Source organism: Phaseolus vulgaris, chromosome 10, assembly GCF_000499845.2.
Source record: "Phaseolus vulgaris cultivar G19833 chromosome 10, P. vulgaris v2.0, whole genome shotgun sequence".
Lineage (NCBI taxonomy): Eukaryota > Viridiplantae > Streptophyta > Magnoliopsida > Fabales > Fabaceae > Phaseolus > Phaseolus vulgaris.
Window position 1 is genome coordinate 37,985,763 of NC_023750.2, and position 12,539 is coordinate 37,998,301.

Here is a 12,539-nt window from a genome sequence, read left to right on the forward strand (position 1 = left end):
TTATTGTATCTTTCTTTGAATTTTTCATTAACAAAGATCAATTTTTTTATTCAACTTTAGGTTTTTCTTTTTTTATTATTACATGAGTTTTTGTTTGGTCCCACTTTTAAAATTTTGAAGTGTGAACCTGATATCAAAGTTCACAGGAATAACTGACATCGGTCTTTTATTAATGAGTTGTAAAATTAATTATATATATTTAAAAAATAAATAAGAATAAGAGAATTAAAAAATAAGTGATTCTCATAAATAATTTTTATAATTTATTTTTATCTCCTTCTTTATTCTTTCTTCTCTTCCTCTTTAATGAAAATAATATAATCTATGCTTTAGTTTTCACATTTCTTATTTCTATTTTGTATATTTTTTTTTCTTCTCACTCAAACACTCCCTAATATAGTGATTATTGTTTTTTTTTCCTTTTATTAACAATATTTTATGGTGTATATAAGTGCTAGAAGTTATATTAGTAAATTAAACTTTGATTTTTTTTAATAATTGTTTATGGGTGGAGTATGATATGTTTCGTGTAATTAACCAAATCATCTATATAAATGTTAATAAGTTAAAACCTTGAAATTTTTTAATGATTTTTTATACTTTTTATAGGTGGGGTATGATATGCTCTATGTACTTAACCAAATTATCTATATAGATGTTAACTTTGGATGTCTTAGATATGTATATGGTGAATTTGTTACCGTTATCATGCATATATACGTTATCATGAGATTCTATTATTATTATTATTAAATTAATTGCATATAATTGGTACAATATCGTACAATAGTGTACAATATTGCATACAATAATTACGTATAATTTGATAATTATTATTTTCTTAATATTAACAAATATAATTTTTTTTTATTCATCTTTAGGTTGTGTTTTTTTTCCTTACTAGAGTTTTGGTTTAGTCCTCACTTTTAATTTTTAGAAATGACTGACATTAGACTTTTATTAATGAGTTCTAAAATTAAATATATACATTTAACTATTAAAATGTTAGGTTTTGGGATGTTAAAGTGTGTATAATTAACACTTCTCAAACTACACTCAAATCAAATATAACAATCTAATTACATATAATTTGGAGGTTGATAATAAGTTATATTTAGTTTGGTGTTTTGCAATGGCTCATTGTCCTAGTTTGGTGTTCTGCAATGTTTTCCTGTCTTAGTTTGGTGTTCTTCAATGTTTTCATGTCTTAGTTTGATATTCCATAATGTCTCTTTGTCTTAATTTGATGTTCTTTATTGTATCCTGTCTTTGAATTTTTCGTTAACAAAGATCAATTTTTTTATTCATGTTTTTTTATTATTATTACATGAGATTTTGTTTGGTCCCACTTTTAAATTTTTTTAAGTAAGAACCTGATATCAAAGTTAACAGAAATAACTGACATCAGTCTTTTATTAATGAGTTGTAAAATTAAATATATACCTTTAACAAAGAAATAAAAACAAAGAGAACTAAAAAAATGAGTTTTTTATATTTTATTTTCATTTCCTCTTTATTCTTTATTCTCTCCCTCTTTAATGAGTATAATCTATTCTTTAATTTTCACAATTCTTATTTCTATTTTGTGTATTTTTTTCTTCCCACTAAAACACTCCCTAATATAGTGACTATTGTTTTTTCTTCTTTTATTAACAATATGGTGACTTATTGTATATAAGTTGAAAGAGGAAAGTAGAAATAATATTAGTAGTTAAAAGAATACTATATAAACAAGGTGAATTTTGTTTTATATCTTCTAGTATATTTTTATGGTGTATATAAGTGCTAGAAGTTATATTAATAAATTAAAATTTGAATTTTTTTAATAACTTTTTATGAGTGAAGTATGATATAGTCCATGTAATTAACCAAATTATTTATATAAATGTTAATAAGTTAAAACCTTGAATTTTTTTAATGATTTTTTATACTTTTTATGGGTGGTGTATGATATGCTCTATGTACTTAACCAATTTATCTATATAAATGTTAACTTCGGATGTCTTATATATGTATATGGTGAATTTTTAGTTATCATGCATATATAAGTTATATACGTTCACAACAATTATATAATAATATATGTGAATATGTAATATAATTAGTAGACTTATAATATATAAAACATTTTTGGTCATATATTTCATTACACATGATATTATGGATCATGTTCTATCAAATTTGTCATAGAACAAATTATCTTCAAACAAAAACAGATATAATACACACAAAAAATGTTCAATTACATTTTAGACTATCATTTCAATTTTTGTGATTGTGTGATGTTAAGTCATTTAGATTCTAATTAGACCGTCAGTGACCAAACTTTTACAATATTAATACTTTTAAATTAAAAATTAAAATAAGTAAATAAATAAACAACATTTTCTCACATGTCAGTGCTTTTTAGTTTTGGAGTTTTTAATATATTTTAACTAATAAAATAAGAGTGTCTAATTAACATTTTTCAAACCACACTTAAATTAAATATAAAAATCTAATTACATCTAATCTGGGTGTTGAAAATAAAAGTTATATTTAGTTTGATGTTATCCTAGTTTGGTGCTCTGCTGTGTATATTTACATCACTTTATGTACAGGAAATATATACTAGTGTAAGGAGTTTCTCCCTCCAAGTTACAATCTAATTAGGTAGGATTCCACTATTATGAGATTCTATCATTATTAAATTAATTGCATATAATTGGTACAATATCGTACAATATTGCATACAATAATTGCGTATAATTTGATAATTATTATTTCATTAATATTAACAAATATCATTTTTTTTTTCATCTTTAGATTTTTTTTTTCCCTAGAGGTTTGGTTTGGTCCCCACTTTTAATTTTTTGAAGTGTGAACTTGATATCAAAATTCACAGGAATGACTGACATTAGACTTTTATTAATGAGTTCTAAAATTAAATATATACATTTAAGGTTTTGGGATGTTAAAGTGTGTATAATTAACACTTCTCAAACTACACTCAAATTAAATATAACAATCTAATTACATATAATCTGGATGTTGATAATAAGTTATATTTAGTTTGGTGTTTCAATGTTTTCATGTCTTAGTTTGATATTCCATAATGTCTCTTTGTCTTAATTTGATGTTCTTTATTGTATGTCTTTGAATTTTTCAGATCAATTTTTTTATTCATCTGTAGGCTTTGTTTTTTTTTATTATTACATTAGTTTTTTTATCCCACTTTTAAATTTTTTGAATTTTTTGAGTGCGAATCGGATATCAAAGTTTACAGAAATAACTAACATCAATATTTTATTAATGAGTTGTAAAATTAAATATATACATTTAACAAAGAAATAAGAATAAGAGAATTAAAAAATAAGTAATTCCCATAAATATTTTATATTTTCTTTTCATCTACTCCTTTATCCTTTCTCCTCTCCCTCTTTAATGAAAATAATATAATCTATTCTTTAGTTTTCACATTTCTTATTTCTATTTTGGGTTTTTTTTTTCTTCATAAGTTGAAAGAGGAAAGTAGAAATAATATTAGTAGTTAAAAGAATACGATATAAATAAGGGGAAATTTATTGATATATTTTTACATCTTCTAGTATATTTTTATGGTGTATATAAGTGCTAGAAGTTATATTAATAAATTAAACTTTGAATTTTTTTTATGGGTGGAGTATAATATGCTCCATATAATTAATCAAATTATCTATATAAATATTAATAAGTTAAAACCTTGTTTTTTTTTTAATAATTTTTTATACTTTTTATGGGTGTTATATTATATGTTCTATGTACTTAACCAAATTATCTATATAGATATTAACTTTGTATGCTTAGATATGTATATGGTGAATGTTTTACAGTTATCATGCATATGTACCTTATATACGTGCACAACAATTATATCCATGATATATGTGAATATGTAATATAATTAGTAGATTTATAATATATAGAATATAATTCATTACACAAAAAATGTCCAATTACATATTAGATTATCATTTCAATTTTTGTGATTGTGTTAAGTCATTTAGATTCTAATTAGAATGTGAGTGACCAAACTTTTACAATATTAATACTTTTAAATTAAAAATTAAAATAAGTAAATAAATAAAAAAAACATTTTCTCTAATATTTATTTGATACATTATTCCTGTTAATTTAAATGATTTGACACCACATGTTAGTGATTTTTTTAGTTTTGTACTTTTTAATATATTTTAACAAATAAAATATTGTGTTTTAGGATGTTAAAGAGTGTTTAATTAACACTTTTCAGACTACACTTAAATTAAATATAAAAATATAATTACACATATTCTGAGTGTGGAAAATAAGAGTTATATTTAGTTGGATGTTTCCATATTCCTTGTCTTAGTTTGGTGTTCTGCAATGTTTTTTTTAGGTTTGGTGTTCTGCAAAGTTAATGTCTCCTTGTCAGTTTGATTTTCTTTATTGTATTTTGTCTTTGGATTTTTTTCATTAACAAATATCATTTTTCTTTGTTCGTTGTGTTTTTTTTTCTTACTAGAGTTCTAGTTTGGTCCCACTTTTAAATTTTTGACTTATATCAGTCTTTTATTAATGAGTTTTAAAATTAAATATATACATTTAATAAATAAGTGATTCCCATGAATATTTTTTATTTTATTTTCATCTCCTCCTTTATTTTTTTTTTCTTCCTCTTTATTAAAAATAATATAATCTAATCTTTAGTTTCACATTTCTTATTTTTATTTATTTTTCTTCTCACTCAAATACTCTCTAATATAGTGAATATTTTTTTTTCTTTTATCAATAATATAGTGACTATTGTATATAAGTTGGAAGAGGAAATTAAAAATAATATTAGTAGTTAAAAGAATCTTATATAAACAAGTGGAGTTTATTGATATTTTTCACTATATTTCTTAATTATTATTTTTGGTCTCTTCTTTATTTTTTATTTCTCAATTATTCATTTTCATTGTAAGGAAAGTTAAAAATGAAAAAGAAATAACAACTAAGGTGAGCTTCTGACGCGCCGCGCACGCGCTTCCCTATTCCCGCATAGAAGACACTAGCCACCCCACGCTAAAACCGCACTTCATTTGCTGTCGTTTTTGACGTATGAACCCCACACCAAAATAAATAAACAAAAGGGAAAAGGAAAAACTCACTTTCTCTTTCTCACTCTCTCTCTCACTCTCTCTCTATTTAGTGTGTTGCTTGGCCTTGTTTATCAACCAAATCTAGAGCAACCCATTTCGTTGTTCTCCCATTTGAAGGAAAATTTTATACGTTCATCCTTTCTGTTTTCCCCATAAGGTTCAATGCTTTTCTGGCTCATCTCATTTCCCATTCCCTAATAATAATACTTTTATTCCTCCCAACCTTTTCTTTTTCCCTTTAATAAATCCCTTCCATCACTTCCCAACCCTTTTTCACACTCACTCTGCTCGACTCTTTCAAACCAGGTATCTATCTCTCTCTCTAATGCCTTTCATCTTTCAATCCTCAAAATCTCTTCTTTTCTTCTATTTCTCAATGCCTGCTTGCTGCTTCTTTCCGTTTTTTATGGCTCCTCTTTTGTGTCCGTTGATCTGTGTACTGTTTGCGTCTTCGGAATTTCATTTCTCTTTGGGATACCTTCTTTCACTGATTAGTCTCTGATGGCCAAGGATGTTCGGTGTTTGCTTGATGGGTATTTAGTCGTTTCATATCACTTTCCTCACTCAATTTTTTTTTGGTTTTGTTATGTTTTAATCTCCACCAAATCTCTAATGGGGTGTTGTTCCGGTTCTAAATGTTGTTCCTTTGTGCAGAAAAGAGGCTTTTTGGATTTTTTTTTACAATAAATGTTGGTTTTTGCACTATTTGAAATGCTTGTGAGAACCAGCAGGTTCCAGTGTTTGTTCTCCCAATGGTATAGTGTGTGTTTGTGGGAACTTTGGGGTGTGTGTGGTTTTCCTTTGTGCCTTCCTTGTATGATGTTTTACATTGACATGAAATTTATGAGCTCGTCTTGAAGCATGCTCTTTTTGAGTGTGGTGGCGGTGTTATCTATTAGTGTACTTAAATATTACATTGGACGATTCTTGCTTTACTTGGCTGTCTGCTATCAGCTCCTTTTGGTTGTTACTAACGTTGTATTTGGATTTGTTAGCAATGTTAGTTTTAAAGTACCAAACATTTTTTGAGAAATTTGCGGAGGTGGGGTCTGGCTTTGATTGCTAATTCCAAACTTCTTCACAATCTTACCCAGTAGCATGTGGAATGTACCAGATTTTCTAAAACACCTACAAAAGTAGGACATGTGATGTCTTTTAGTTTTGTTGTGGTCCTTTTACCAGAGGTTCGGAATTTGTGATCTTCTTCTTGTAAGGAGGTGATTTTTGTTTGAGTCTTCTTATCTTTGGTGAGATCTGATTGCGCACATGCTGTATTCTGTCTAATTCATTCTTTGATCATTTATCATGTGCTAGAAAGTATTTTTGTGTTTGTTTGATCTTGTTTATGTTCTTCCTATGGCAGGATTGAGTGTGTTTTTTGAAATGTCTTTTCCATTTTGTCATTAGGTGTTTCATCCCCTGTACTAGTTTGATTTTCTATGATCTAGAACATCCTGAGGTGATATAATATCTGGTTTTCTTTCTTGTTTGTTAAGATGTTTTAGCAGTTAGCTGAGTACTTTCGAAACCCTTTACTTTCTACTCTATCATGGCGGGAGACTCATCATGGATAAGCCACTTAGATGATGGAGCACGTGGGGAGACTAGGGAGTTTGATTCAGTTTTGGAATTTGGTGAGGAAGTTGATACCGAGGGAACTGCTGTTTCTGTGAACACCGTGTTACCTGATGAATTGGTGGAGCGAATCCTAGCCTATCTCCCCATTGTAAGCATTTTCAGAGCAAGTTCTGTGTGTAAAAGATGGCATGAGATTGTTACTTCTGAAAGGTTTCTATGGAACCCTTCCAATTCATTGCCACAGAGACCTTGGTACTTTATGTTCACTTACTCAGATGAACCAACTGGTTATGCTTATGATCCCATCCTTCGGAAATGGTACGGCATTGAGCTTCCCTTCATCGAAACATCTAGCTGGTTCGTTGTTTCTTCTTATGGTTTAGTTTGCTTCATGGACAATGACAGCAGAAGCAAATTATGCATGTGTAACCCTATTACGAAAAGGTGCAGAAGGCTTGAGGGTCCTCCGGGTTTGAAATTTTCTGATTACAGTGCATTGGCAATGTCTGTGAACAGGAAATCCCACAGTTACACTCTGGCAATGGTGAAATCAAAACAAATCCCTGAGGATTTTGTCCAGTGGGAGATCTCAATTCATATATACCGCTCACAGAAAGAGACCTGGATGACAACTTCAACAGAGGTTTTGATGGGGTGGAGAGGTGGTAATGAGAGTGTGATATGCAATGGTGTATTATACTTTTTAGTCTACTCAGCTGGGGGTATTCCTTCAGAAAGTAGGCATGCACTGATTGCATATAATATCTCTAATCTCACTTCTCAAGCTACCTTGCGAAGGAGCTTTATTGCTGCACCCTGTTCACTAACATGTGGCCGTTTGATGAATATGAAGGAGAAGCTTGTAATGGTGGGAGGAATTGGTAAGCCAGATCGACCTGACATAATAAAAGGAATTGGCATCTGGGTTCTTAACGATAGGAAGTGGGAAGAGATTGTCCGAATGCCCCACAAATACTTCCAAGGATTTGGGGAGTTTGATGATGTTTTTGCTAGCAGTGGTACTGATGATCAAATATATATTCAAAGTTATGGATCTCCAGCACTCCTCACATTTGATATGTATCTTAAACAGTGGAAATGGTCACAGAAATGCCCTGTAACAAAGAGGTTCCCTCTACAGCTATTCACTGGTTTTTGCTTTGAGCCTAGGCTTGAAATTGCTCCATAGGTTGTTCTTCATACAATCAACAGCTGCGCTGCAATTATTAGTATTGACACCTTTGTGTCTGAGTTTTCTCCATTTTACTCCATTGTTCTAGTAAAGCTTTAATATGATTTATGCTTTTCAACATCTTATACAAAGTGTACTTGCTGATAAGGTTGGTTATTCGTGGATACTGGAACATTATATAGCATTTGAAAATACAAATAGCTACATATATTTTTAGTTCCTTTCTATCTACTTATCTGGTACATGTTTTGCTTCCCTTAATAATCAAAGCAAAAAAGTATTTAATAGTCAAAAGGCCGTGCATTTTTCAATGCATGCTTTGAAAATGGAGTTAATCATGCATTAAGTATATTTGATTGATTGCCTAGACTTTCTAAAATTTGGTGTAATGGTTTTTACAATGTAAACTTTTCTTCCTTTCTTTATCACCTTTTTAACTAAGACAGCATCTAATCCAAGGTTGTGGATGGACCAATTTTCTTCTGCCTTGCAGTGGCAGACTGTCCTTTAGAATTGTGGAACAACATTCAGGCTGTCCTGCACTGACTTGTGTTGGATTCAAAATAATGAAGTCATGTGCTATTATCTAATTGCTGGGAAACTCTTGCATTGTTGGGGAAAGTTGTTCAGTGTTGAAACAGTCCTCATCAGTTTCCCCAACATGTCAAGTCTCATCTTGGGGACTTGGAGAATGGGGAAACAAAATTTCTTATGCATATACATATTTCCTTTTTAGGTGTACGGCCCCTCAATGATATTGAAGAGACTTTAATAACCTTTTTTGTTTAATTTTTCATAGTTTCCTTAGACATGTAATCTCCTTGATTTAGTGATGAGCCAATGAGCAGAACACTACACATGTTGTGGTCAGATAACACAATCTGTGTTGTGCATGTGTGAATGAGTGTGGTGGGTGTGTCGTCCGTACAACACATTATTTTATTCATGCCAACTTGAAAGGGTCTGTGATGGTTGGTGGAGAAGTGAGGTCCACGCCTGCTATGACAAAGGTGGGTTTTCCTTGGTGGAGATGTGACAAATAAAGGTTATATCAAAATTTCCTTTTCAAAATGGCCATCACTTCTCTACAACATTACAATATTCAAGTGCCCTCTCAAAGGGTCCCTGGGGTTAGGATGAGAGTTGTTACCCACTGATTTTTTTTTCATTCATAAATTATTATCAAATATCAAACTATTCAAGTTTTTCTTAATATTTTTGAGTGCTATAAAATAATTTTTTTAAAATTCTATAAGCATAAGCATGAGTCATATAAGATTTTATTGGAATGATCAAAGAATATCCAATAATCTAGTGACATAAGTAAAGTAGATATCCAAAAACAAAATACTAAACAAGTCACATCATGTTCACGTTGACTATAGTGGTTCCATTATTAAGTGTATTGAAAAAGAAATGTTATTGCTTTATAACAAGTGATCATTACCATAATTTAGTTCAAATAAGGTGGTTATTGATTCACTAAAATAAATTAGTTTCAATGGTTGTAACGGGACGATTAATTAATCAATAAATAATTTAGTTTAAGTATCTCTTTATTTTTTTTAATAAAAAATTTTATGTTAAGGATCAGTATTCAACTTAACATCTCAGTTATACTAATACTTCAAACAACAACAATTATTTATCATCATATAAAAAAAATTATTAATAAAAAAAAATAGTATTTATTTACTTTAAACTTTTAGTGTATTAAATTAAATCTAAATAATTAATATGTAACTTTACATTACTTTCAACTACCATTTTACATTCAAAAGGATGTTGTAAAATTGATTTCTTCCATTATTTTTTTTTTCAACTTTTTTATTAAAGACTTGTAATATTGCAGTTCACTACTAATCTTATTTATAAAATTATAGTGATTGTGAATTTTCACTTATAATAAATATGGAATAGAGATTTTTCATAAGTAAAGTGGAAATGTAAGGAGTCAAACTTGAATAAAACATAAAAAGTACATTTGATACTCTAATGATTTTTATAGTGATGTAAAATTGCAAATCTCTGTCAAAAGGTAGGAGACAAGTGTAATTTTCATCCCAATTGGATGGTCCAAAGCTTTTATTTCTTTTGGGTTTTGGTTTTGTTGGGTCTAACCATTTCACTGACTTTGCTTTTAACATTAAAAAAAGTGGAAAAAAAGATGTACTTTATAGGTTTAGATGGTGAAGGGCTGAGAGAGTGTTTGAATCTAATTAGAAAATTAAGTTGGGTTGAATTTTATTGGAATTAAAAAAGAATTCAATGTAACTTTTAAATAATAGAGTTGGAAATGAATTTTGCTTGTAATTGAACTGAAAAGAAAAACTGAAAGTTAATTTAAGTATTAAAAGAAACCAACCTCAATATTGTTCTCACTTTAAAAAAAATCACAAACTCATTTTGAAATCATGAATTAAGCTTTCATATGTGTAACAGTTATCTTAAAGATAATTTAATGGACTCTTTTGTAATAATTGGAACTGACAAATTCATAACAAAAATCTCATGATTTTAGAAAAAAATAAAAAAGTAACAGAAGGAGTATATAACACTAACATATTATTTGTTGATCATAACATATTGATTTAGATTTCTTGATAATGTGTTGGATTGAAATTTATAAACCAAAAATATAGTTAAAAAAAACACATTGTGAAAGATTACCCATTAAATTTTTTGACAAAAAAATATAAATAAATGTAACATTTATTTAGTATTAATGTCATAAAGGGTTTTCCAAATCAATGTTTAAATAAAAATGGGAAAATAAATTTTCTAAGCCAATCTATATTCGTCAACAGTATTGCACCTTGAAAAGGGAGACCAAGATATATATGGAAGTAAAAAGAGTATTTTTTTTATAAGCTAAAATTTAAGGTTAAAATTAGTTTTAAAAAATAATAAATTCAAACAAATTAAAAGTATTTGCATTTCACTCAACTCGTTTTACTTAATTATATACCTTTGATTTTTTTTTTTAATTCTGAATTCATGTTTTTATCTAGCTTCTTAAATATACAAATAAAATTTGAAATAAAAAATAATCGAAAAAGGATGTGAGAAGTAAATATTAGAATATACTTTTGATTCTTTATTTTATTGCTTAAATTTGCTTTAGATTTTTTTTTTAACATTTTGATTTTTTTTTCTGTTTTAAGTCTATACTGTTTTTTTATATATATATTTTGAAACTAATATTATTATTTCTACTGGTTATTTGATACACCACTTTTATGTATAATAATTAAATTTGAAATTAACATTTTTTTATCATCTAGAAGAAAAAATAGATAAAATTGATACAAAGGATAATTGAAGTAAATTATTAACAAATTAACCTTTCCAATCTTTTTAACAAAGAATAATTAAAGTTAATCATTAACAAATTAGTCCTTCCCAATCTTTTTACAATATAATCAACTCTATGTACTTGACATGATTTCTTATGAGAAGTGATGTAACATGTATCATATACTGTATTTTTTTTATATTTCTTTTACAAACTGATATAATTTTGACAATTTAAAATCTCTTTTTTTGTAATAATGATTTTTTTTATATCAATTGAATAAATTCACAGGAGATTATGCATTTTATTTTATAACATCTTTAAGGAAATCTAACCAACCAGCATGTCATGATATGAATGTTTGATCAATTTTGAACTTCTCAACAATTATAACCTAACATTTATATATCCATAAAAGATTAAAATACTATATGAAAAAAAAACATTTGTGGTATAAAATAAATAATAGAATAATGATTGAATAATTATATGGTACATTCCCATTTGTGATTGTTGTTTTGGTTTCACTTTAGAGTTGAAATCTAAATAGTTGAGTAGCATGAATAAGGGACAAGACTTTCCAGAAAGGGTTGATAGAATGGTCAAATCATATGATAGAAGAGTATGGTGCATGGTCTAACGATGTTTGGCACCAAAAGGTGCACATGATCATCACTGTCCACTCTCAACTACCAACAGACAAACATTTTTTTCTATAAACCTTAAACCCTAAACATGTGAATGCTCAACAATGAAAAGGACCCTTCTTTTATAACTATATTTTTCTCATATAACAAGCTTCATGTCCTTCAACTTTAGGGAACTAATCCTTGTTGGACTTTCTATTCAGCTTTTCTCTGCTCTTTTCCATCATTTCCCTTTCAGTTCAGAGAACTTCATGATGATTTATTAATAGAAACCTATAACTCCTTTTTTACCCTTTTAGACTAACAATCTTGAATCATTGATGCTAAAGTATAAGGGATTTCATAAATGTGTTTTTCTTTAAAGTACATTATTCACATTTGGATCCACAATAAATGATCTGCATCACAAATTTTGTTGTTTTAGAATGATATTGGTATAAAAAATGTTTAAAATTTAATGCAGTGCAACTGTAGAGTGGTAGTTGGATATAGTGTCCTTTTGTATGTGGTACATGACTTGTTCTATTTTTTAAAAAGTTTATTTGATAGAAAAATATTTGAAATAAACTAATTGCATCTTTAAAGTGCTGATTATAGTACATTCTAACTTTAGGTTGGAATATTACTAAGTGTTAACATATTTAGTTTTCTATTTTAAATTATTGAGCTTTGTTTTTTTTTTAATT

General features: G+C 28.1%; 1 protein-coding gene across 4 annotated transcripts; it reads left to right on the top strand.

Moving 5' to 3' along the window:
* Window positions 1-5,148: 5,148 nt before the first annotated feature.
* On the top strand, window positions 5,149-8,131 carry LOC137818414 (F-box/kelch-repeat protein At3g61590-like). 4 transcript variants are annotated; one of them, XM_068621825.1, is made up of 2 exons: window positions 5,149-5,447; window positions 6,638-8,131. In XM_068621825.1, the coding sequence occupies exon 2, from the start codon at window positions 6,691-6,693 to the stop codon at window positions 7,906-7,908; it is 1,218 nt and encodes a 405-aa protein (XP_068477926.1). In that variant the 5' UTR covers window positions 5,149-5,447; window positions 6,638-6,690; the 3' UTR covers window positions 7,909-8,131. The 4 variants fall into 4 exon arrangements, with proteins under 4 accessions (XP_068477926.1, XP_068477927.1, XP_068477928.1 ...); XM_068621826.1 differs by having other exon boundaries at window positions 5,215-5,674; XM_068621827.1 differs by having other exon boundaries at window positions 5,215-5,447; window positions 6,647-8,131.
* Window positions 8,132-12,539: the final 4,408 nt, after the last annotated feature.

Coding starts and splice junctions, on each gene's coding strand:
- LOC137818414 (XM_068621825.1), top strand. CDS start 6,691: ATGGCGGGAGACTCATCATGGATAAGCCACTTAGATGATGGAGCACGT.